At 37.6% G+C, this 25609-nt stretch overlaps 1 protein-coding gene across 19 annotated transcripts in view; it reads left to right on the forward strand.

Annotated features, from left to right (window-relative positions):
• Positions 1 to 1088: 1088 nt before the first annotated feature.
• The window catches only part of CAPRIN2 (caprin family member 2), a gene marked incomplete at both ends in the record, with an annotated part of 40128 nt that continues 15607 nt past the window's right edge, over positions 1089 to 25609 (forward strand). For 9 of the 19 annotated variants that reach the window (XM_079714686.1, XM_079714692.1, XM_079714676.1 and 6 more), the window contains 9 exons: positions 1089 to 1280; positions 3274 to 3336; positions 10801 to 10887; positions 14765 to 15003; positions 16269 to 16351; positions 18390 to 18557; positions 19509 to 19552; positions 20457 to 21134; positions 23836 to 23958. In XM_079714686.1, coding sequence (XP_079570812.1) covers positions 1104 to 1280; positions 3274 to 3336; positions 10801 to 10887; positions 14765 to 15003; positions 16269 to 16351; positions 18390 to 18557; positions 19509 to 19552; positions 20457 to 21134; positions 23836 to 23958 — 1662 coding nt within the window. Of the gene's footprint in view, positions 1281 to 3273; positions 3337 to 10800; positions 10888 to 13372; positions 13448 to 14764; positions 15004 to 16268; positions 16352 to 18389; positions 18558 to 19508; positions 19553 to 20456; positions 21135 to 23835; positions 23959 to 25609 lie in introns of all 19 variants that reach the window. The other 10 variants (XM_079714689.1, XM_079714690.1, XM_079714691.1 and 7 more) reach the window with 3 other exon arrangements.

Raw genomic sequence — 25609 nt, forward strand, 5'->3', positions numbered from 1 at the left:
CATCCTCGGGGCGGGGCCCTGGAGGGCAGGTGGCCCGTGCGTCTTACTGCAGGTCGGCCTCCTAGAGGCACCTACAGAAGTGGCCCCGGCCGTGTGCTTCGGCGTCCGGAGGACTGTGGGGAGGGCGGGGGTCGCTGCCTTCGGGGCGCCGAGGGCCCGTCGCGTAGAAGCGCCTCTCGCCCGGGCCCTGCAGGGGCTTGGGATCCGCGCCGGCTGCCTGGGGCCTGTTGTGCCCTTGCTTTGAGGATGCTCCTCAAGGGGAGTGGGGGGAATAGCGCCGATGCGCGGGGGTGGAGGGGGAGCTAGGGTCACGGTCGGGGCGGTGTAAGACTCGCCAGGATGAGCTCTTAAACCGGTTGGATGTGAGTGGTTACCGGTTAGTCCAAACAAAACTGAATACCTACTCGGGGCGGTCGCAGCTTCAGAGAGTACCTCGCTCCAAATGTCCAGTAGTGACGGACTTGCGTTATAGGCCCCAGAGCAATTAAAGGGAAGTTAGCATTCTTGTTCAAGAAGTTTCTATTCACTTAGTGAATGAGAACTCTAAAAGAATTGTGTGTGTTCGGGATTTTCTTTTAAAAGTCGTTGTTAGTGATTGGGGTCGGGGCTGCTGGTGAGGGATAATGTAGACAGTTTCGAATGGCTGCCTTGTCCCCATGGGGAAGGCTTATTTTTTGTGTGTCATCACTTGACCATAGAAATTATTCAATATGTGGATTGCCCTCAGCTCTGAAGCCACTGCTTGATGAGCGGCTCTTCCTCCCTATGTGGGAAATTGAATTTCTGGAAACGTCCCCCATATTGTAGATTTTTGCCTACGTAAAGGCGCCAGTGCGTGGCACTAATTGCCTTCAAGGTAGTGAAATGGAAGTGTGGTATTTAAAGCATCATTAGGTTTTGAGCTCACTTCTGTGGAAGAGAATTTTGAGGGCGTGGGTCTAGACTTTTCAGGGCATTTAAAGCCTCTAGTCGTAATTGACTTTTATACTTAGTTTTTTTTCTTCCCTCTTTCAGCCTCATCTGTTTCAATGGTGCAACTCTCTTCATCTCCTTTTGGTTACCAGTCACCTTCAGGCCATTCGGCGGAGGGAAAGGAGGGGAATATGAAGTCAGCCAAGCCCCAAGTGAACCACAGTCAGCATGGGGAAAGCCAGCGGGCCATGAGCCCCTTGCAGCCTGCTCTCAGTTCTGCTGCCTCTCCTTCCCAAGCATATGAGACATATATTGATAATGGACTCATATGCCTTAAACACAAAATCAGAAACATCGAGAAAAAGAAGGTAACTTTTTTTTTTTTGCCCCAGCCCTGTATATGCACCATCTTAAATAAGGGTTAAGGAACTGGCATTTTTGCTTTCTATCAGGGCTCATAGGTATTCTTCCTACAGATTTTTTTCCTAAAGATTTAAGTAACCTTGAGATTTAGCTGGCTAAAATGTACAAGTGGGCTAAATATTGGCTATGTTAAACACTTTCTGTTTGATTTGTCAGAATAACTGAATAAAAATATTCTTCATAGTAAAATTATTATGCATGCTACTGTTGAAATACTTGAAGAGCTGGCTACTTTACGTCAGATTAACTCCTTGAGTGTAGTATTAATGTTTCTTTTCATAAATGAGTAATAGTCTGAATTTTTTAGCTTGTTTTCCTTGTGACTTTCTGCAGCAGTTGATATTGCAGTATAGCTGCTGCAGTCTTTGGAAGCTTCAGTGATGGTAGAGCCAGAAAATATTTTAGCACTAATTTTTGTGTTGCTAGGTGATCGTTTAAGATTGGTAGGTGAAAGCATTGTAGAGAGCCTTGTGAAGATACTCAGGGTTATAATCAGCCTAACGTTACAGTAAATGCTGATGTAAAGATCCAAATCATTCTTCATTTCCTGAGTCATGTAGCCTGTGAAACGGTACTGCACGGAGCTTTGTTATGTCATGATCCTCTTTTGCTTGTGATAGTAAGGTGAGTTAATAACTATCTGGACCTAGGAACTCTTAAATATTTTTAGGCCAAGACCTAGTTAAACCTTAGGAAAGTTGCTTTTAATAGAGGAGGGTGAAGAGATTTTTAAGAGTCTGGTTGACTCTTGTTTCCTCCCCCTTCTCCCCTCCCTCAGCCCCCCTGCCGCCCCCACTAACACACACACTAGGAAGGTAGTGAAGAAGAGCCAGTTACTAGTAGCTTCTCTGTAGCCCTAGCTCTCACCAGTTGTCTTTTGAATGCATGCAGTTGATCACAAGTGTGAGAAGGTGAGTGTGCCTGGGTCAGCACAAATTCCCTGCCACTGTGGGAAATTAGTCAAAGCAGGATCTTTTGATAGAGACTCATTAATGTCTTAGCCCAGGTGGAGGAACTACATATATATGTATAATTATGCTCTTCAGTTTAACTGTAGTGCCTCTTTAATTTTGAATACCAGTCTGGTCAGTACTTATACATTTGTTTCAAGCTTCTGGAAGAGCATTTTAAAGCTATCAAGCCAATATGGAAGGAGCCTAAACATTGCTTTTAGAATACCATAAAGGGTATGTCATTATTATGTGGACAATAAATGCAATGTGTTTGTCATCTATTTACTTAAATATCAAATTTTATATGAAAAATAGCTTCAAGTTGAGGCTGCTATAATTCTAGAAAAGAAGTCATTTTACATTTCTGTACTTCCATTAGGAAGCTTCCTATTGAACAAATGCCTACATAATTCAACAGGTAACAGTTTCAGTATGAGGTTAGAGCAGGACCTCTCAGTCTCAACACTATTGACATTTTGGGCTGGATAATTCTTGGTTGTGGGGGGCTGTCCTTTGCACTGTAGGATGTTCAGCAGCATCCCTGGCCTCTACCCACAAGACGCCAGTGGCACCTTCTTCCTCCCTCCCATCCTCCAAGTTGTGATAACCAAAAATGTCTCCAGACATTGTTGTATATCCTTGGGGGACAAAATTTGCCCCTGATTGAGCACCACTGGGTTAGGAGCATATGACTGATTAAATCCCTGTGTGTCACGTAGTCTAATTATAATTATAGAGGCCATTAAGAGAAAAGGGTTTTATTACTGCTTAACTTATGTAATTCCAGACTAATGTTGATTGTGTGTAATATTTTTTTCCCTGACTGGAACTCACCTACAATTGCTGCTTGCCTCGTACTAAAATGTTATTCTTACAGATTGATAGCTAACTTCAAGAACTTTGTTTTCATAAGGAACAGTCTGGTATTCAGTTTGTTTCAGAATTTTATATCAGGTTGTAGTAGATACAAGTTTCTCTTTTGTAGCTCAAACTGGAAGATTACAAGGATCGCCTGAAAAATGGAGAGCAACTTAATCCAGACCAGTTGGTAAGTGGTTTATGATCCTTTGGCCAGACCTACTGATTTTCTTTTCTTAGTAAAACTCGAGATGAATTTGGGGGAGACCAAAGATTTGATAGGCTAAAAAAGAAGGGTGAGAATCCACTGGATATTTCAAAAGACTTTGTCTTCACCTATTAGATCTCATAGCTTTGACTTTACTTCTTTTGCACTAGTAGATGGTTTACGGATGGGTGTGTGTGTTGTCAGGTAAGAGGGAAAATGTAGACTATCACTGAGAGTTAACGTATGGATTTAAATTAACCTTTCACTAGAGTGGACTAAAGGAGAAGAGCAGGGAATCATCTAGCTTTCTACTTTTCTAAACCTAACGTCTCTCTGCTCTGAAATAGAAAGGAATATTCACTACAGCTTGCCTTGGTTTTCTCTAGTTGCTTCCCCCTAATTCCTTTGATGGTTTCTCCCTGCTTTTCTATCCTGAATTGCCATGTTCCTTCTCAGGAGGCATGTTTATCTGATAGATAGATGTTGGGCTTTTTTTTTTTTTTTCTTTTAAATCTTACTATAAATATTTACTATTCACCACATTTAAAAATATTGTTTACCTTGCCCATGGTATACCTGGTAATTGCAAGTTTTATCTAATGTGGTGAAGGAGAGTTTTTGCAATATGGAAAATTTAAAAGATGCTTTATTGATGTTTGCCATTTTGACCTGATCACATCTCCTGGCTAAGATGGGGACAAAATTAATCTAAAACTTATTCAGTCTAGCTTGTAGATCTATTGTATTTTATCTTTTTTAACTAAAATTTTTGGTTGTGAATCATAGGTCCTGGTATTCAAGGGCTTCTCCCTTGCCATATTGGCTGTTCTTCACTGACCTCGAATTTTTGTGATGTAGTAAATTACAGTTTTGCTGAGGCACAGATTTGAATTGTCTGAGCTCCGAGAATGATGGGCTTAGATAGCTTGTGAAAGGACTTAGCTGGACATTTCAGCGTTTCAACATGGCTTTGTTTTTAAGTAGTCATGGTATATTCGATAACTTTTAAAGTGATGAAACTTCCCTTTGTGTAAATACCCTTGGAGGAAATGTTCTGTTACAGTAGTGTTTTTGACTTTGGGGAAACATAGGAGATGGGAGTGGGGAGGTTGGTGGTTCTCATGATAGCTCTGTAAGAAATGTCGAGGATATGCTATATTTCAGAGCTCCCGCCAGGTAAACTTTAATCTCAGCATTTCATTACTGCCTTCACAACTACATGTTGCTTCTAGAGTATTAACTTGGAATTTTTGGGTAATATCCTGACAAATGCCAAATTTATATTGCCAATAGATGAGTCCTCTGAACTCTAGATTCTTATGCCCAGTTGTCTTTGACATTTTTGACTTCATTTTGCTTCCCAGAACCTGTTCCTCCTTTAACCTTCACTATGTCAGTTAATGGCTTGATGAATTGGAAGGACGGAGTTGCCCAAAACCTTGGAGAATTTCTCGTTTTTCTCCTCATACCTCATATCTAGCCCATCAGCAAGTCTGGTCAATTCTGCCTTCAAAATAAATCCAGAAACAGACCATTTCTCATAAATTCTGCTTCTGCCTTCCTGTTCCACACCACATCACCTTTCATCTGCATTACTGTAACAGCTTCCTCACAGGTTTTTCTATTTCTGCTCTCTATCCAAGTCTATTCTTAACATAGTAGCCCCAGTAATTCTTTTCAGATACAAGTCAGATGGTCATTTCTCTGCTCAAAAGTCCCTCCCTATTGGTTCCCATCATGGTGGCAAAATGTCCTATAAGGCCCTACGGAATATGCTCCCCACTTCCTTTTGCATCTTTATTGCATTTCCTGCACTTCTGTTTCTTGCTGGCTTCATCCCAGCAACACTGGCCTTCTTGCTGGTCCTCAAACATCCCAGCCACACTTCTACTTCGGGGCTTTTGCATGTGCTGTTCTTACTGCCTGGGATGCTTTTTTCCCAGATGTCTAAATGGCTCCATTCCCAACCTCCTTCAGCTTTTTATTTGAAGGTCATCTTAGTAACGCATGTCCTGACAATACCATACCTCCATTCCCCCATTCCCACCCTTTTGCTCCCTTCCTTGCTTTAATTTTCTTAATAAAAGTGCTTCTCTGACAAACTGTAAAGTTTTATCTCTCCTTCCCTTACACTGTAAGTTCCATTAAAGTAGAGATTTTTGTCTGTTCACTGTTGTTTTCCTAGTACTTAGAATGGTTTATAGCATATGGTAGGCATTTAAATATTTATTACATATAGATTTACTAAATATAAAATGATTGAATGTTAGGTTTTTAGGTGTGATTAAGTATATAGTTAGTGGTACTTTTGAGAAATAACATCTCCTCATACAAGGAATATATACTTAAGGTAGAAATTTAGAAAATGCAGATGAGTCAGAAGAAAAAAAATCTATAATCTGACCCCTCAGAACTGTCGTCAGTAGTATAGTACTTAATTTAAAAGCTCTAAGTTTAGTTTTTAAAGTTGGAAGTAATTCACATAGTTTAGAAATCAGGAAATATTAAAAAAGATAACAGTTTTTCTTTCACACTGTCCTTCCTCTGTTCATTTCTCATCTTACAAAATAATGATTCTAATAGGTTACTTTGTATTTGTCCATAGTTTCTTTAAGCCTGTATACAGTTTAGCTTAATATAGATACTTCTGGGGCCTTTATTTTTGCTTCTTTTTTTCTTAGTGTACTTTATTTTTTGGGCAGCTTTAGAAATTGATCCGACAGTAGAGAGAATTCCTGTATACCCCTTGACCCCACTACACACGCACAGCCTTCTCAGCTGTCACCGTTCCATACCAGAGTGGTACGTCTGTTACAATTGAACCTACATTGACACATCATCATCAAAGTCCATAGCTTACATTAGCGTTCAACTCATTCTGTGGGTTTTGACAAATATGTAATGGCATGTATCCATTGTTATAGTAACATACAGAATAGTTTCACCGCCCTAAACATCTGTGCTCTGCCTGTTCATCCTTTATTAATATGGTGTCAGCGTTACCATAATACTTTAAAGTTTGGTTGAAATGTTCTAAAAACTGTCAGCCTGGTTCTTTTTTGGGTGGGAGTGCTTTGAAAGTATTCTCCATTTTTTCTTTGAAAATTGATCTATTTAGATATTTATTGTTTTTGGAGTCAACTTTTTACAACTTTTCCTTGAAAATCACTAATATTTCATCCAGTTTTAAAAAATTATTTGCAAAGATTGGGACAAAGTAATTATTTATAAAAGCCTATTTGTGTATTACTTTGTTTATTTCTAACTTTGTGTGGTTGTATTTCCTCGTTTACTCAATTAAGTTAGTGAGTATCTTAAAAAAATTCTTTTTTAAAGCCAGCTTTTATTTTTCCTCTCCTACGCCTTTTATCTTTTTGCTTTCCTTTGGTTTATTTGCTTCATTTTCTATCTTTAAGCTGAGTGCTTAATTTGTTTCCTCCCCCCGCCGCCAACCTATATGTATTTAAAGCTGTGACTATTACTTCAAGCACTGCTTTAGCTGATACTATAGATTTGATTTGATACTGTTTTCAGTATTGTTGGCTAGAAATTTTGTAATTCAGTTTGTATTTCTTCTTCAACCCAACAGATATTTGTAATACTGTAAATAAAGCTTTCTATGATCTGCATGATTATATGTGCCTAGCTAATGTAACCTCTTTTGGTAGTAACTCTTAAGTAACCTGTTGAGACTAAGCTATAGACTTCTAAGATTTCACTATTGCTAACATAAACTTAGATTTCTCCTTTAAAGTAGTAAGAAAAGTGTCTTAATGAAGTTTTTTAGAGTCCCATTTGTAACTTTAATATCTATTTTGATTCAGGTCTGGATTTGAAACGGAGAACCGAGACTCAAGTGAGTGCTTGAGCAAAAGGCAAGGGTACTTGATGCTTTCAGCTGCTATACCTGTAGTCTAGGTCAGAGCTTTTGGGAGCTGGTACCAAGATACTGGCAGAGGGGTTTGAATAAAGTAGTTGGATTTGAGAGGTAAAATCAACATAGCTTGGCACTGTGTAGGAATAGAGAGAAGAACCAAGAGTGGTTTCCAGGTTTCTGGCTTGAACAGTTGGGTGGATGGCAAAACCATTTATTGGGCTTGGAAACACTGGGAGAGAAGAATGTTTTGGGAGGATGGGATAAAGAGCTCAATTTTGGACCATTGATTTTAATGTGCCTGTGAAACATTAAAGGGTGAGATAACTAGTAAGTATTTATGAGAAGGTCTGGAGCATAGAGAAGTTTAGTCTACAGATCTATCACCTGTATGGCTGCTAATTGAAGCCATGAGAAAAGATGAGACTATCACGGGTGAGAGTATAGAAAGCAGAACAGAAGCGTTAAGACAGAATGCTAAAGAAATCTGACATTTCATGTTTGGATAATAATGGCTAAAAATATTGATAGTGAACTTACTTTGGGTCCAGGCATCATTCTGAGTGATTTATAAACATGAAATCATTTAAATTGCACATCTCTGTGATGTAGGTCCTATTATCTTTATAAGTGTTTAAAAACTGAGGTGAGAATAGTTAATGGAAAAATTGCCAGTAAATAAAAAGCTGGAGAAATGGGAAGTTAGTGTTACAGAAAAAACAAGGGATCTTAGCAGAGCAGGAGGATGCCTTTATGTTGACGTCTTCTGAGAAGTTAACCAAAATGAGAGCTCTACAAGATCCATAGGTTTAAAGGATGGGACTGACATTGCTGACTTTAGCCAGGACAGTTCTGGTGGAATGGTGGAAACAATTCAGGTTGATAAGGGCTGACGAGGAAATGGAAGCTGTAGGCATTTTTGATGTATGTCTGAGACTGGAAGGACGTGGTTGCCAGAAAGGCACTTTTTATTTTTCTTATTTAGGTTGGGGGAGACTTGAACTTGTTCAGTGCTGGTTTCAGCATCAACAGAGAGGGAGAGGCTCAAGACATTAAAGAGGGAATCAGAGTAAGACCTCCGGGGCTTCCCTGGTGGCGCAGTGGTTGAGAGTCCGCCTGCCGATGCAGGGGACACGGGTTCGTGCCCCTGTCCGGGAGGATCCCACATGCCGCAGAGCGGCTGGGCCCGTGAGCCATGGCCGCAGAGCCTGCACGTCCGGAGCCTGTGCTCCGCAACGGGAGAGGCCACAACAGTGAGAGGCCCGCGTACCGCAAAAAAAAAAACAAAACAAACAACAACAACAAAAAAAAAACAGAGTAAGACCTCCCATGAAGGCAGAATTGAATACGATCAGGGCACAGGTGGAAGGACATCTCCTCCACTATATAAAGAAAGAGAGAAAGAAAAGAGGGATCCACATTTGATGATGGCAAGTCGAGGTAGTTCCCATTTGATTTTGCTTTTCTTGAGTCAAAGTTAATACCATTTGGGAGTAGATATGAAGCGGTATTCCTTTTTAGTTTTACATTCCTTTGAGGACTGTATGATATGGTTATGTTATCTGTGCATTCTTGGTTCTATATTTGGAAGGCCTCTCTACCTGTTTTATTAAGAAATATGTAGTCCAAACAAAGTATTGCATGTAAGTTACAATGCATAATAAAGCAAGTGTCAGAACCCACTACTCAACCCAAATAGTTTATTACCAACAACACTGAAGCTCCTTTGCAGAACTCTTTCCTGTAACCTGACCTTGAGTTTTTTCCCCCTCATTCCCTTCCTTTTGTTTTAACAGGACTAATTTGTTGTCCTTAAATCTGTTAGGGTTGCTTTTTTGAAACTTATGATAAATGTTATACTGTATAATCTTCAGTTTATCATTTTTACTCATTATGTTTAGGATTTTTATATTGATGCAAGTAGCTATATTTCATTTGCTTTTCTCTACTTAGTAGTAGTCTGTAAATAGATGGATGTTTGAGTTGTTTATTTTTTGGCATTCTACATTGATTGGGCTTATATGTGTTATTGAGATACAGGTGTAAGATTTCTTCAGGGTGTATACCTATCATTGGGTTGTAGGGTATACCCATAGTTAACTTCATAATAAAAATGTTAAACTATTTTCCAAAACTATTGTACCAGTTTATGCTAAGACAAGTAGTACACAGGAGTTCCTATTGTTCTGTACCTTTATAAAGACGTAGTACTATCAGATTATTTTAAAAACAGCTTTATTGAGGTATCATAAATATAACAACCTATTGTGAATGTACAATTCAATAATTTATAGTAAATTTGTAGAGTTATGCAGCTATCACAACAATCGAGTTTTAGAACATTTCTATAACCCCTCCAAGTTCTCTTTTGTGCCCTTATTTGCTTTCTATCTCTATAAATTTGGCTTTTCTGTATATTTCATATAAAATAAAGTCTTGCATCTGGCTTTTTTGACTTACCATTATGTTTTTGAGGTTCATCCATGTTATAGCATGTATCAGTAATTCATTTATTTTTATTGCTAACTAGAATTCCTTTGTATGGTTATAACACATTTTGCTTATCCATTTACCAGTTGCTGAATATTTGGATTGTTTTTATTTTGGGCTATAATGAATAATGTACTATATAAATTTACTTACAAGTCTTTAAGTGGGCATATGTTTTAATTTCTTTTGGGTAGATACCCAGAAGTGGAATATTATATTATTTTAACCATGGAGGCTTTGTAACATGCCTTTGTCTGATTGGACAAGTTCCCCATCTTGTTCTGTTTCATAATGGCCCTTTGAGGTAAAGTCCCACAAAAAAAATAGATAACTAATGAGAACCTGCTTCATAGCACAGGGAATTCTACTTCACTGTACAGTAGAAACTAACACAACATTGGAAAACAACTATACCCCAATTAAAAAAAAAACAAAACAACCTACCCCTTCTCTAATTATCATCTTTGTTCATCTGTGAAATCTCAAAGAAAATTTCCCTTTTTGAATTTACAGGGAATTCCCTGGAAGTCCAGTGGTTAGGACTCTGCACTTTCACTGCTGAGGGCCTGGGTTCAATCCCTGGTTGGGGAATTATGATCCCTCAAGCCGCACAGTGTGGCCAAAAAAAAACCAATATTTCTGTCACAATACTTAATTTGTCTGTTATAGGTAATTATTTACAAGTCTCTCCTACCATAGTATAAATTTCTTGAGGTTGTTTTCATCTGTGTGATTCTCACTGTGCTACTTGTGTAATATATTTGTGTAGTGAATGAATATTGACAGAGGAATCCTATTGGCTCAGTGCTCTTAAAACCCACAGGCCTCTCTGACCTTAGACTTTATAGATAGTCAGCTTTATTATTATTATTATTATGGTTCAGATTTCTAGCATAAACAATTGAATTTTTAAATTTAACTTTATGTAACTTCTATTAAATACTTTCTCCTTACTTTTTTTGAGTATGTATAGGCTAGTTCCTAAAGTCTTAAATCTCCTTTGCTGTTATTAAGGAACCTATTTTGAGATACTTGTACTTAGAAGTTCACAGAATTGATTTTTTTTTTATCCTGTTCGGTAGGAAGCAGTTGAGAAATATGAAGAAGTGCTACATAACTTAGAATTTGCCAAGGAGCTTCAGAAAACCTTTTCTGGACTGAGCCAAGATGTGAGTATGTTTTCTTTGCTTTTCCTAAAACGAATTTAACCACTGATCTTGAAGAAAATATCAGTGTCTGATAATGGTGTTTGGTTATTGTTCATCTAATTCCTGCTGATATTTTATTGGGGGAGGTGGGGTGGAGTATAGTTTCTGAAGAACTAGTGTTTTCAGATTTCTAGAGTCTCAACACAAATGTTATCTGAATATGAGGCACTGTGGAATTACGGAAATCATTGAGAAGGGGAATGAAAACTATTTTGACACATACATTTATTAAAGACATTTTAGAATATAGGCTTGAAAATTTATATTACATAGGCTTGTAAGTTTAGCGTTATTGGTAGACTCTTCTTGTGAGCGTGGTAGTTATTACCAGGAAAATTTATGGTTCATCTTAAATTTAAATAGCGTTAAGTCTGGTCCCACTGCTTGTTTCAGTTGCTCTGTGTTGGCAACTCAAACTTTTCTCTTCCACAGATTTAATCAGTAATTAATAGTGAAGTCTTAAGCATTCATTAATGAAGTATTCTTCATTGTTTTAGAATCTTAGTGTTAGATGGCCCTTTAAAGATCGTGTTCTACCAATTGAGGAAATAATTTGGTGAATTCATTTCTGAGATGGGGGGCGTGCCTCATAAGATAGTCTTTTCTACTTTTTGGATATTTTCTTGTTTGGCGAATTAAAATTCTCTTCTCCATTCCTGTGGCATCAAAAGAGAACAAATAAAAAAATAAAAACCCCAAACCATCATTCTGAAGCTGAAGACAGCTGCCATCTTAATCCTTGTAAAATATAGTTCTGAGTTGCTCTCTTCTGGATGTCTGACTTAATTAACTTTTAAAAGGTATTGTGAAACCTAAAATAGTGTAGTATAGAGACACTTCCTTCTGTTTTCTGGATAATTCTGTTAATGCAAGTCTAAGATGATATTAGCTTTGTTATCCATAGCACACTTTAACTCGTGTTTACTTATTCATCACTTAATTATAATACTTTCTGTTAGTTTCACAGTTGTTAAATACTTCTAGGCTATTTTATTTATTTTTTTAATTTTTATTTATTTATTTATTTTTAGGCTATTTTAGATACAATACTTCTGAGTCATTTTTTTTTCTTGTGTGATTGATTCCCCATCCCCCCACCCCCCATATGTTAAATTTATTTAGTTTTGGTCCATTGTGCTAAAAAAAAGATCTTTTATATCTGCCTTCTGGTTGGAGGTTTGAAGTATATTTTTATAATACTTACAAATTTCTGTTAACTATCTTTTGTGATTTACCCTATCAAATTTTCATTTTCCACTCAGGTGTTTTTTTTTTTTCAACGTATGATGTTCTTTTTAGATTTAAATCTTTTTTAAAACACCATCCATGTGCCAGGCACCTATGGAGGTTCACTATTTTTTTTTTTTAATAGATTTATTTATTTACTTTTGGCTGCATTGGGTCTTCATTGCCGTGCGCGGGCTTTCTCTAGTTGTGGCGAGTGGGGGCTACTCATTGTGGTTTCTCTTGTGGCGGAGCACGGGCTGTAGGTGCCCGGGCTTCAGTAGCTGTGGCATGTGGGCTGTAGAACAGAGGTTCAGTAGTTGTGGCGCAGTTGCAACTAAGCACGGGCTTAGTTGCTCTGTGGCATATGGGATCTTCCTGGACCAGGGTTGGTACCCATGTCCCCTGCATTGGCAGGCGGATTCTTAACCACTGCACCACCAGGGAAGTCCAAGGTTCACTATTTTTATAGCGAAGTACCTTCCAGCCTAGGAATTTGGGGGCTTTTTTTTTTTTTTTTTTAAACTAAACTCTTTCTTTTGTCAGACCTCTTCTATGATAGCCTGTTTTGCAGTTTGTGTAACATTTTCTTCTTTCCCTTCAAACTAAAGTTGGAAGCCTTCAGCCCACCACGTCTCTCTTTATCTTCATGATATGAGCTTTGTCCTTTGGGGATTTATCATTCTAAGTCGTGGTTCAGAAAATAAATTTTATGGTTCGGTGCTATTGCTTGACAGCAGTTTACTTCGTATCTTCTTCTTTCTAAATCAGTTTTCAACTGAAAGAAGAGAAGTAACCTGATTTCTTAGTTTCCACATAAATAAGAATAGGCTGCTGTCAGTGGTTTTCATGACATCTGATTATGACCTAGGAGACAGCATGTTTCTTACTTGATACCTGATAGAATCGATAAATATTTGAGGTCCTGTCATGTGTCAGACTCTATGCTGGGTACTAGTGATATACTGGTGAACAACAGAGATATAGTCCCTGTCATCATGGAGCTGAAGCGTAAGGGGGATGCAGCTAAAGAAAAAGATAAGCCTTTCATGTAATAGATACTTTGATAGGGGAAGTTCAGGGTGACTTGAGCCCATAAGAACACCTAATCCAACCCTGGGAGGTGGCCAAAGAGAGATCTGAGGTAATCATGTGATATAGTCCTGAAGATGTCCTCAGCACCAATTGCCTTTTCTTATACCATCATGAATCTGTGTCCAAGGGAATCCCACTGTCTTGGAGAGCTAGAATTGCCACCTCTATCGTCTTTCCTTCTCTCAAGCAGAAGCTGAGTTTGGTAAGTGTTATTGGTGTAAGTCCATATTAAGGTCTTGGAAAAAGCTTTTCTGAGCCTTTGCTGTCTTGAAGAAAATACCCTTGCCCATGTAACCCCCAACCAGTCCATTTCTCACTCTTAAAATTTTATCTTCAGCCATTGTCTCTTGTTCCTGGTAGTACTACAAGTCATATTTATTAAGTTGCTTTCATACCCTGTAGAAAGGAATTAATAATGCCATAATGAATCTTTTTCCTGAGGTTTTTTTTTTTTTAAACCCCCATCTTGATTAGGATTTATGAACGTTTCTTTTGTAGAGTTTTAAATGTTGATGCTGAATCAAAGTACTTTAACTCATCTATAGGAAAATTCTAAAAGTTTTTTTTTGTTGTTGTCTTAATTTTCATACCTTGGAAAATATCCAGTACGATGGAAACATTACAGACAGAAAAACACCTATGGGGAGAAAAGGCCTTTTGTGTTTCTCAGTGGAAATAGATGGTACTTTTTGTTATTGGTATTTTATAAATGAGAAGCCACTTTTGGGACCCACGTATTATATCAGACTTTAAGGTTTTACAGTTGTAAGCTTTAGAGTAGACTTGGAGCTGCTCAGTCTACACACACACACACACACACTCACTCACTCACTCACTCACTCACTCACTCACTCACTCACTCAGTCATTTGAGGGAAAACTTACATTCCACTAATTTTCCATGTGTGTTTCCATGACAAACTATTATGAAAATCTCTCTCAATTTTCCTAAAAAAAACCCTGTTTGCTGTGGCTGTTTTTTGGCATTACATTTGTAAGACATTTTATTTCTGTTTGGTTTTCAATTCCTTATGCTTTAAGCAGTCTTCTTTGGTTGGTTGAAAATCAACCATTTTAAATACTCTTCCCCTGGAACATAAGATTTAAAAAGGAACCCAAACTAAACTGAAGCATTTTCTTAAAATATTTAGCCTAAAAAGGCTTGGTATACATAATATGGAAAAGTAAAACCTTGTGATTAATATGGACATTAACGATAGGTACTTTGCTTCTCATCATGGTGATAGTAGAGGTACTAGATTCAGCCTGGGGTTGGGAGTCACATATTTGGACTTCTTTAGCTTTGATTAGCTGAGACAAACCAGCTAAGTACTCGGTGACTTCTTTAGCTCAAAAAGCAAGCAGGCGGTTAAATGACCTTGTCAGTTTCACAGTCAGTGTTATATATTTGAGATTTATCATCTAATTTCAACTCTTTGGGATTGTACTTTTGTAGACTAATGGATTGCTAGTATGGGTTGTGGAGAGTTGTCAGCCTTAATTAGCGTTTGTTTTCACAGCTGCTTAAAGCACAGAAGAAAGCCCAGAGAAGGGAGCACATGCTAAAACTTGAGGCTGAGAAGAAAAAGCTTCGCACTATACTTCAAGTTCAGTATGTATTACAGAACTTGATGCAGGAACATGTACAGAAAGACTTCAAAGGGGGCTTGAATGGTGCAGTGTATTTGCCTTTAAAAGAACTTGACTACCTCATTAAATTTTCAAAATTGACCTGTCCTGAAAGAAATGAAAGTCTGAGGTAAGTTCATGAAAATATTTTCCTGAAACAGGACACATAACACTTTAGTCTAGCTTTTCAGCATGTATATATGTATATGTATGTGTGTATGTGTATATATATATATATATATTCAGCTTTGGAAACGTTGGCCTGCCCAGACTCTCACGAGGTTGATAGCCTGTCTAGTAAGAAAGTGAATTTGAATGATCTCATTGACTTGCTTCTTTATTTCCACACTGATTTTTAAAATGTCTGATCAAGTTTTAACCTTATATAGGTATTAACCATAATACTAATTATGAATATTCTTAAAAATTTTTTTGTAATTATATCAGGTTGTTGTGTTACCTGAGAGTCTTTGCCTCCTTACTACTGCTGTACTTAAGTGGAGGTGAATAAAATTTAACTTGATTAGTATCACTAAACTGTCAAAGTAAGAATTATTTAGTGTTCTTCTTAGGCTGTGAGTAAATACTGAGAAACAAATCTGATAATTTAAAACATAAAACCAGCAAATTGAGGCAACCCAATTTTTTTCTCCTACAATATCTATTTACTGTTTTTGCTTAGATGGAGTAAATCAGCTAATGAGCAGAAGCTCTATGCTTTTGGTTTGTTAGATACAGGTTGTTTCAATGCTGTGTCTGTTAGCCATGCAAAAGCAGTTAGATTTCAACTGCTTTAGAAATTAGCCCTATCAGTGCAGGAAGAAACCTGATAAAACTCTTAATTACCTATATATAGCCATATATATATATATATATTTATTCCCATCCCAGTAGTCTATTCCATCATCATTACCTATTTGGATGCTTCCTTCTCTTGCTTCACTTTGGTAGATCCAAGGAATGTAGCTTACTTTAATATGTGAAATGTAAGTGAAACAATTTGAAAAATGAGCTGCTCTCTTTAAAGATAAATGCAGCTCTTAATATTTCCATTCCACTGTTTTTTTTTTTTTTTTTAATCTAGGGCATATACTTGATAATGAAGGATACCACACTGATTGCTTTAAACTCTTTTTGGTCTATTCCTTAATAGCTGTATTTGGTAAAATCTTTATTTTAGTTTTAATGAAAAATGCTTACATTTGAAATCCATAAATGGGTATTTAGTCATCTTTATAAAATTTCAATTTTTCACTTCCAAAGAGTAAAAAAACACAAAATTAACCTTGAATGTCTTAATTGTTGATGGGTTATATTGTATAAATTGTACTGCTCCATATATAACTGTATGTGCCTCTAAAGCCACTTTGTTCTGCTGCTGCTTTTCCTTGTCAGTGTTGAAGACCAGATGGAGCAGTCATCCTTGTACTTTTGGGACCTTTTGGAAGGTAGTGAGAAAGCAGTGGTAGGAACGACATGTGAGTTTTCTCTACTCTGGACTTATGCAGTAAATACTAAACTTTATATCTAGGAGTTTAGTATGATATTGAGGGCCAAAACTGTGTCAGTCCATCAGAACTTACATGTCTGACAATACTAGATTCATCGGCAGAATGATATCTTTGTTTAGTTCTGTTAAAAGCAGCTATTGTACAATTGTACTCGCTAAAATGGAGCCTAGGGAGAGTTTTGAGGTGATGAGTCACTGTGATTTGGGAACGAGAGCTAGGGACTAGTGCTTGACCATTTTGGGGTTCAGTTCTCTATTGTGCGTGGTAGTACCTCTTCTATTTACAAATCTTAAATCCACATATTGTTAATATCAAGGCTTATCTACCAGATCTGCTTAAGAAAATAATAATGATTTGGCTACGTAGTCTATTGAAACATTGTTGTCTATTGGTCTGGAAATGATCTGGAGAGAAAGAGTCCTTTTGGCTTCCTAGACAGGCTTTGGCCAAATGACCAAGTACAAATGTTTGGCCATGAAGTACACAGTTTTGTGTACTAGTGTAGGATAAGGAAAACTCATTGGAAGCTGGTAAACATTTTTGTTACTAGTGATTGCTTCCTTTTTAAAAATATTTAAGTATGAATAACTGTCTCAATTTCTAAGTCCTTTCAAGTTTAAACCACAGAAATTTATTGCTTGGCTAGAATGCAAAATGATACAAACACTTTGGAAACTAGTTTGTTAGTTTCTTATAAAATTAAGCATGCACTTACTATATAACCAAGCAATTACCCTTCTAGTACTGGAGAGAATTGAAAACATACATTCACATGAGTACTTGTACATGAATGTTCATACCAGCTTATTCAAAATAGTCCCAAATTGAACACAGCCCGGATGTACACCAACTGATAGTTAATAAACAAAATGTAATATATTCATGCAATGGAATCTACTCAGCAATGAAAAAAGGAATGAACTATTGATACTGCAACAGCATGTATGAATCTCAAAATAATTATGCTGAATGAAAGAAGCCAGACAAAAAATGAGAACATATTGTATGATTCCATTTATATGAAATTCTAGAAGAGACATAACTAGAACCATAGCAGGTCAGTGGTTGCCAGGGAGTAGGGGGAGGAGATTGATTATACAAGGGGCATAAGGGAACTTTTTGAGTTGTTTAAAATGTTCTGTATCATGGTTATGGTGGAAGTAACATGACTGTTAACATCTGTTAAAACTGTACACTTAAAATGTGAATTTTGTAAATTATACCTCAAATTTGATTAAAAAAAAAAAAAGGTCATCTGTGTCATAGTATTCCTGTGAAAGGAATAGTAGACCCAAATCAAGTATGAGAACTCTGCTTAATTTGGAAATTATGTTTTTAGTGGATATTAAAAATAGAATAGACTTTAGACCTATTTATGGTACAGTGACTTTAATAACATCATTTTAAGATTTTTCTTGATCATCAAATGGTGATGTGCTAGGAGTGAAATATAGCATAACTCAAGAGTAAAATCTTAATCATGGAATTTTTATACTTTAAAAATTCTTTAGAGGTTGTCCAAAATAGCTTTTTCTAAAGTTTATGTTTGAGGAACTGTGTTGTTTATTTTTCTTAAAGCCTAATTACTTGGGGAAGGTAGAGTAATTGCCTTTTGTGATGTCTTGGGGGCAGATGGGAGAAATCACTTTTCTCCCAGCTCAGGGAATGGATGTGTGCTTTTATAACATACTAGATAAAGTCCTTGATTGGAGTCTCTGATTTTTAGCCATTTTTCAAATGGTGGAAACGGAGGCCCAGGGAAACTTAAGTGACGTGCTAAACTTTGGGATTCTGATTTTTAAAATTTATATTGATTCAGCATGACGTAACGATGGACTGCATATTTCCTTTTCATGGTACGACCAGTTCTTTGAATACCCCCAGTGTAGACTGTTATAATGACATACTACAACTAGGATAAAATTATATTAGGATTTCTATTCCAAATAATTTGCCATGAACTATTAGGCTATGTGATAACTAAGTCTTAATCACTCTTTCTTAGACAAACACATGAAAGATCTACTATCTAAATTGTTGAACTCAGGCTATTTTGAAAGTATCCCAGTTCCAAAAAATGCTAAGGAAAAAGAGGTATCATTGGAGGAAGAAATGCTAATAAAATCAGAGAAGAAAAAACAATTATCGAAGACTGAATCTGTCAAAGAGTCAGGTTTGTTGTGACCTCTGAAATTCTTTATAGTGGTTGCATTTTTAACACTTAACCAAAATGAGTCAAATCATTGTAAAATGATTACTTTATTTTAATTTTATTTTCTACATGCATGGAAATCTTTACTTGCCCCAGGATAAGCCTAGATTTAGGACACATCTCTAGGCTTTACTACCATGATTTGCAGAGTCAACCTTAATAGAAACATTAGGTTATACTTTGTTACAAGAGAGTACACTGTTAAAATGAGGCATTTATGGAATTTGAATTCTTTGTTAAACTATTAAAGTTTAACTCTTTGTTAAACTATTAAGATCATTCCATTTAAAACCGTTGTTTAAAATGTGAGTTACAGTACATTCCAATACTGTATAGAGCAAGAATGTAAATAATCTAAGGTTAACATATTGATTTAGGAAAAAAATTGCCAAAATCAGTAAAAGAAATAATATTTTTCAAAATTCCACTTTTCTTGGGGAAGAAATACTTTGAGTAAATGGCACCTTTGCTATTTATTGTTGAGGCTGGATTTATTTAAGAAATATTACTTCTAAGGAGGTAGTCCAAGCAGGCTTCTGGTAGCCACTAGCAAGATTTGAGTATTTCTCGTTTACCCCATGGCACCACAGCTATAAATCCAACTTGAAAGAAGCTGTGTTTGTGGGTAAGAGGAGATAGTCCTATTTTCAATCAGAAATCAGTTTTTAACTATAACCTGACTTCAGAAAAGTGTCTTATATAAGCAGAGCTACTAGCTTCAACTAGCCTCAGACCACATGCTTTTGACCAGCACCCAATAGTGAGAATTACTCCTGCCCTGAATGTACTTAATTGCACTATCCTTTTTCTGTTACTATTCTGAAATTTGTCGCTAGAATGAATTACAGTGTAATCAGTCTAAAAACTTGTAGTTTACCTAGTACTTATTTAATATTCCTTTTATCTTCTCAGAGTCTCTTATGGAACTTGCACAGCCAGAGATACAACCACAAGAGGTAAGGTACCGAAAGGTAATTTTCAGTCAGTTGTGGTTTTTGAGACTTTTGTATATTGTTGGGGTTAGGAGCTAAGGCTTTGGAGCTAGACTGCTTAAGCTTGAATCCTGGCTCTGCAGCTTATTAGCTTAATGACTTTGGGCAAGATATGTAGCCCAGCTGTGTCTGTTATCCTCCTACATAAAATGGGGATAATAACAGTGCCTGCCTCATATGGTTATTGTGAGGTTTGAAGGAGTTAAACCTGAATTACTTACAATTTGGCCTGGCACGCAGAACGGCTCAAGTGTTAGCTGGTGGTGGTGGTGGTTTTGGTCCCTGTATTGGAATTTGAAGATGGGTGGGATTTTGCTCTTTCCCGAATTTACTCATATTGGTAATAGAAGAGGGCATTTGTTCTCTTTCTGAAGTGACATCGGAATTCATGGAAGCCGAAGAGAATGGAAGAAGCAAAATCACAGTATGATTGATATATAATGGGAATAAAGAAAAGGCTGGTAATTCAGGAAACATAAGGCTTCATTGTAAAGAGTAGGACTTTGTGTAGTTGAACTACCCTCTGCCTTAACTTGAAGGGAGTCAGGTGGTCCTAAGCCTGGCAGAGGCAGAGTAACCTTGGTAAAAGAGCCTGAGTCAAGCAAATGTGGCACCACGGTGTGCACTGCTTACCAGTCTTAGGTGAATCAAATATAGGTTGCTACTTTTGAAGTAGACTTTTGAAGTTTGTCTTTCTGTTAATTGAGGGGAAAGGAAAGGACATAAAAGTAGAATACTCTTTTCAAGTAGGATAAGGTCACAAGTTTCCTGTTAGCACAGTGGCTCAGACCAGTGTACATAGGAGTTCAGTATTCCCTTCAAGGTCTTCTACAGACTGTGACTTGAGCACGTTTTCCCTGTGGTTTAGTTTCTTAACAGACGCTACATGACAGAAGTAGATTATTCAAGTAAACAAGATGGAGAGCAATCTTGGGAAGCAGATTATGCTAGAAAACCAAATCTCCCCAAAAGTTGGGACGTGCTTACCGAACCAGATGGTCAGGAGAAGAAACAGGAATCCTTCAAGTCCTGGGAGTCTTCTGTGAAGCACCAGGAGGTATCAAAGCCTGCAGTTTCCTTAGAACAGAGGAAACAGGAGATTCCAAAACTCAGGTCCACTCTGCAGGAAGAGCAGAAGAAGCAGGATGTCTCGAAAACCAAGTCAACTCCTAGCCAGTGGAAGCAAGAAGCTCTTAAATCCAAAGTGGGATACATTCAGGAGGAACAGAAGAAGCAGGAGACACCAAAGCCTTGGCCAGTTCAGCTGCAGAAAGAACAGGATCCAAAGAAGCAAACTCCAAAGTCTTGGACACCTTCTGTGCAGAGTGAACAGGACATCACCAAGTCATGGACCACTCCCATGTGTGAAGAACAGGATTCAAGACCACCAGAGACTCCAAAATCCTGGGAAAACAATGTTGAGAGTCAAAAACACCCTTTAACACCACAATCACAGATTTCTCCAAAGTCCTGGGGGGTAGCTACAGCAAGCCTCATACCAAATGACCAGCTGCTGCCCAGGAAGTTTAATACAGAACCCAAAGATGTGAGTTGATTTGTATCAGTTTGTTCCTATCAATGTAGGCATAAATAGAGATTTGTGGTAGTGATAATTTAAAAGTTCTCTTTAGGAAAAGATCAGTAAAACCCATGTTTTTTTTTTTTCCGGTACGTGGGCCTCTCACTGTTGCGGCCTCTCCTGTTGCGGAGCACAGGCTCCAGACGCACAGGCTCAGCGGCCATGCCTCACGGGCCCAGCCGCTCTGCGGCATGTGGGATCTTCCCAGACCAGGGCACGGACCCGTGTCCCCTGCATCGGCAGGCGGACTCCCAACCACTGCGCCACCAGGGAAGCCCCCCATGTTTAATTAATGTATTAAGTATTTCACTTAGCTCTTTAATGCATAATTTGTTTTCCCTAGAAAATTGGAAGCAGATTTAATCTGTCATTTGCGCCTAACCTGAAGTGAAATTTCCACAATTAGAAAATATTGTTTTAATGCTCAAATTTTAATGACATGATACAACATCAAAATAGTGGATAGTTCAGAAAAGACCATAATGTTGAAGAAGTGAGAAACGTAAATGCATGTCAAAAGGCAGGAGACCTTTTTCTGACAGAAGTTACATTTTTCTGTATTCTCTTCCTTCTCTTTCATTTATAGTCACTCAGATTAGCCTGTCCTCTTTGAAGAGGATACAGATGGTCAGGAGGAGAAACAGGAATCTTTCATGTCCTGTTTCAGAAGAAGCAGTAGTTGGGGAAGGATCTGAATTAGTTATCTATTTCTGTTTCAAAAGAATTTTCTGCAGATGAAAAGTATAGGCATTAAATATTCTGTAATTAGGTTTTGGAGTATGAGATTTAGTTCAAATATAAGGCCTCATTCTGCTAGTGATAAATAACCCATGTCAGTAAGATAAGAAGCCTTATAATGAGTAATCTTGCATACAGTGCTAGTTAGTGTTGTCTCTTATTAAAGTATAAGTTATTTACCACCGTTTCATTGCACACTTCGTTGAAGACTCGTTACCACCTTGTTTGCTAAGAAATGTGAACTTGCTACCCTCCCAGTGTTCTCCATATACATCTAGTAGTGTTCCCTGCACTTGCACGCCATTTTAGCCAAAGGCATGCCCGGAAATCTTTGGTCCTCTAACCGTTTGAAAAACATTTTGCTAAGGACCTACTTTATTGCACAGGGAACTATACTAAATATTTTGTAATAACCTATAAGGGAAAAGACTCTGAAAAAGAATACACACACACACACATAAAACTGAATTACCATGATGTACACCTGAAATTAACACGATATTGTAAATCAACTATACTTCAATTAAAAAAGGTGGGGGGAGAAAAACATTTTGCTTAGGGAATTCAAAGCATTGCATTTTATAAAGTACCCCTGCCTCAATTCTACCTTATGGGAAGAGAATTTTAGAATTATTTGTCTCCTTTTATTTTCCTTTCTTCCTCTTTAAGTGGTAATACAATTTTAGCTTCTTCTGACCCTGCAGAAGATTGATAGCCTTTTTCATTAACTAGATATCATATGACAGTAATTGTAATATAGCAACTATTTTGAGAGATTTATATCTAAAAACCCAATTTAATACCTCAATAAAGCTGTTTAAAAAACCGCAGTTAAGAATTCCACTAGGTATAGCAGTGCTGAACCTTTACTGTACCAGAATATTGATACCATGCTGTTTGCTGAATAGTATTTAAAATTAAGGGTGTTTAATTGGAAAGGTCAAAACTCATTTAATGTGCCTTATGGCACAGACATCATTATATTGAAGTTACAGGGTCTCTCAGTGACTGAGAGGACGCTTCTCTGTATAGTAGAGTATTTGCCTCTGTCTGTATTGAAATCTCAGCTGTTTGGAACATGACCAAGTACTGTCAAGGGCAAAATAGAGTTCAAAGCCAAAAGACTAGATAACATGAAATAAATCACTAAAGTTCATACTTTTCTCCTAAAAGAGCCTTTCATATATTCCCTTAGGGTCTATTAACAGTTATTTTATGACACTGTTGACAAGCTTAGCTGTGTGACTTCCCAGTGGATTAGAAGGTGGAGAAGTGGAGCTGGTAGGGACAGGCTTGCTGATGCCTGTAAGACATAACCATACACATGGGGTCTATTTCAGGGCATTCAGCAGTCTTAAGAAATTTAGCAGGAGGGCGAACCACCTTCTAGACATCAGTAGCCCCCTCCCCCCCAAAGTATACCTACCGTATAACAGAATATAATAGTATATTTCCTCAACTCTAGGATATACATGTATATGTTTTTACATCTTACTGTTTCTGAAATCAGATATGTGTTAAAAATGGGATGTATATTTAATGTGGTAGTAGTAATTTTTTTCCCCTGGAGAAAAAAATCATGTGTTTTATATTAGAGTCAGTGGCATCTTATCATAGAGGACACAGGGTAACTGATGTCCATAATGAGAGAACTTCTATCACGGAAGTTCTGTTGCTCTGGGCCTTCCCTTTAAAAAGATGATGTTTAGAAACATTTCCCATTAAAGTTGTTCTGAAGGAGGAAACATGTAAAGTTTGCTGAAATTACTTAGAAAATGCATTTATGTGGAAATTCTTTACCTGAGATAAATCTGTAAATGAGCACTGCTATGTGTTTTGATTACATTAAGATGTAGTGATAAGCTTAGTTTCCTGAATTAGGCTTTTGAATTTGAATTTCACTCTTGTACATTATGGGTTTATCTTACAGGTGCCTAAGCCTATGCATCAGCCTGTAGGTTCTTCCTCTACCCTTCCAAAGGATCCAGTATTGAGGAAAGAAAAACTGCAGGATCTGATGACCCAGATTCAAGGAACTTGTAACTTTATGCAAGTATGAGTCATTATTAAGTGAATCTTAAATGATAGTCATGGGGCTACTAGCTTCTGATCTGAATCATTAAATGAAGTTGTTAAGAGCATAGATTCTGGTGTCCAGAATGAGTACAAATCTCAGTTCTGCCACTTCCGAGCTCTGAGAATTTAGGCAAGTTACTTAACTGTCTGCCTCAGTTTCTTTTTTGAAAAAATGATAATAGTTCCTATTCCTGTTTGTTGTGAGTAATAAAATGAATTAAACATGTAAGAAGCTTAAAGTGCTCAAATGATATTGCTGCTGTTGTGTGTAGATAATCATAAGACATTCATTATGACACATGCTAAATTGTGTCATACAGACTCTTACAGAATTTCAGAATAGTATGGTATTACTGAGGGATGAAGTAGGCAGATAAGAGATCTTTGTGTAGTAAAAAGATTTTGAGCTTTGGAATTAGACTTGCATTTAAATCCACTTCTACCAGTTACCAGTTGTATAATCTGTGGCAAGTTATTTAACCTCCAACCTTTTGCTTATTTGTAAAGTGAGGGAATTGCATACCTCTTCAGATTATTTGATAAATAAAAGACCTAAAATGATCACTGTAAGTATATAAGTTAAGTACTCAAAACATTGGAAATATTTTTAGGATAACCAGGATAGGCAGATGGGAGAAGAGAATGCCTTCTTGTCATGAAAGTCTCTAAGAGCATGAGTTAGTTTAGTGGTTGAGATAAAATAATTAGACCCTCTCATAAAATAATTAGACCCTCTCATTGGTTATAATAAAAATGAGGGCTCAGTCTATGCTAGGATTAACGTTTAAGACTTCAAGTCAGGAGTTTTCTTTTCCTAATTTGGCCTTAGAATTACTATTAGAGTTTTAACACTTGATACAGTCTTTTTTAAAAAAATTAATTAATTAATTTTTGGCTGCATTGAGTCTTCGTTGCTGCACATGGGCTTTCTAGTTGTGGCGAGCAGGGGCTACTCTTTGTTGTGGTGCACAGGCTTCTCATTGCAGTGACTTCTCTTGTTGTGGAGCACGGGCTCTAGGCACTCAGGCTTCAGTAGTTGCAGCACGTGGGCTAAGTAGTTTCAGCTTGCAGGCTCTAGAGCACAGGCTCAGTAGTTGTGGTGCACGGGCTTAGTTGCTCCGTGGCATGTGGGATCTTCCCGGACCTGGGCTTGAACCTGTGTCCCCTGCATTGGCAGGTGGGTATTTAACCACTGCACCACCAGGGAAGTCCTGACACAGTCTTTTTTTTTTTTTTTTTTAATAAATTTATTTATTTTATTTATTTTTGGCTGTGTTGGGTCTTCGTTGCTGCGTGTGGGCTTTCTCTAGTTGTGACAAGTGGGGGCTACTCTTCATTGCGGTGCGTGGGCTTCTCATTGTGGTGGCTTCTCTTGTGGAGCACAGGCTCTAGGCATGTGGGCTTCAGTAGTTGCAGCATGCAGGCTCAGTAGTTGTGGCTCTAGAGCACAGGCTCAGTAGTTGTGGTGCACGGGCTTAGTTGCTCCACGGTATGTGGGATCTTCCTGGACCAGGGCTTGAACCCGTGTCCCCTGTGTTGGCTGGCAGATTCCTAATGACTGCACGACCAGGGAAGCCCCTGACACAGTTGTAAGGTTTGACAGTTACTTTAGATTTCGTTTTTAATTC

The sequence above is a fragment of the Hyperoodon ampullatus genome (genome assembly GCF_949752795.1).
Source record: "Hyperoodon ampullatus genome assembly, chromosome: 11".
NCBI lineage: Eukaryota > Metazoa > Chordata > Mammalia > Artiodactyla > Ziphiidae > Hyperoodon > Hyperoodon ampullatus.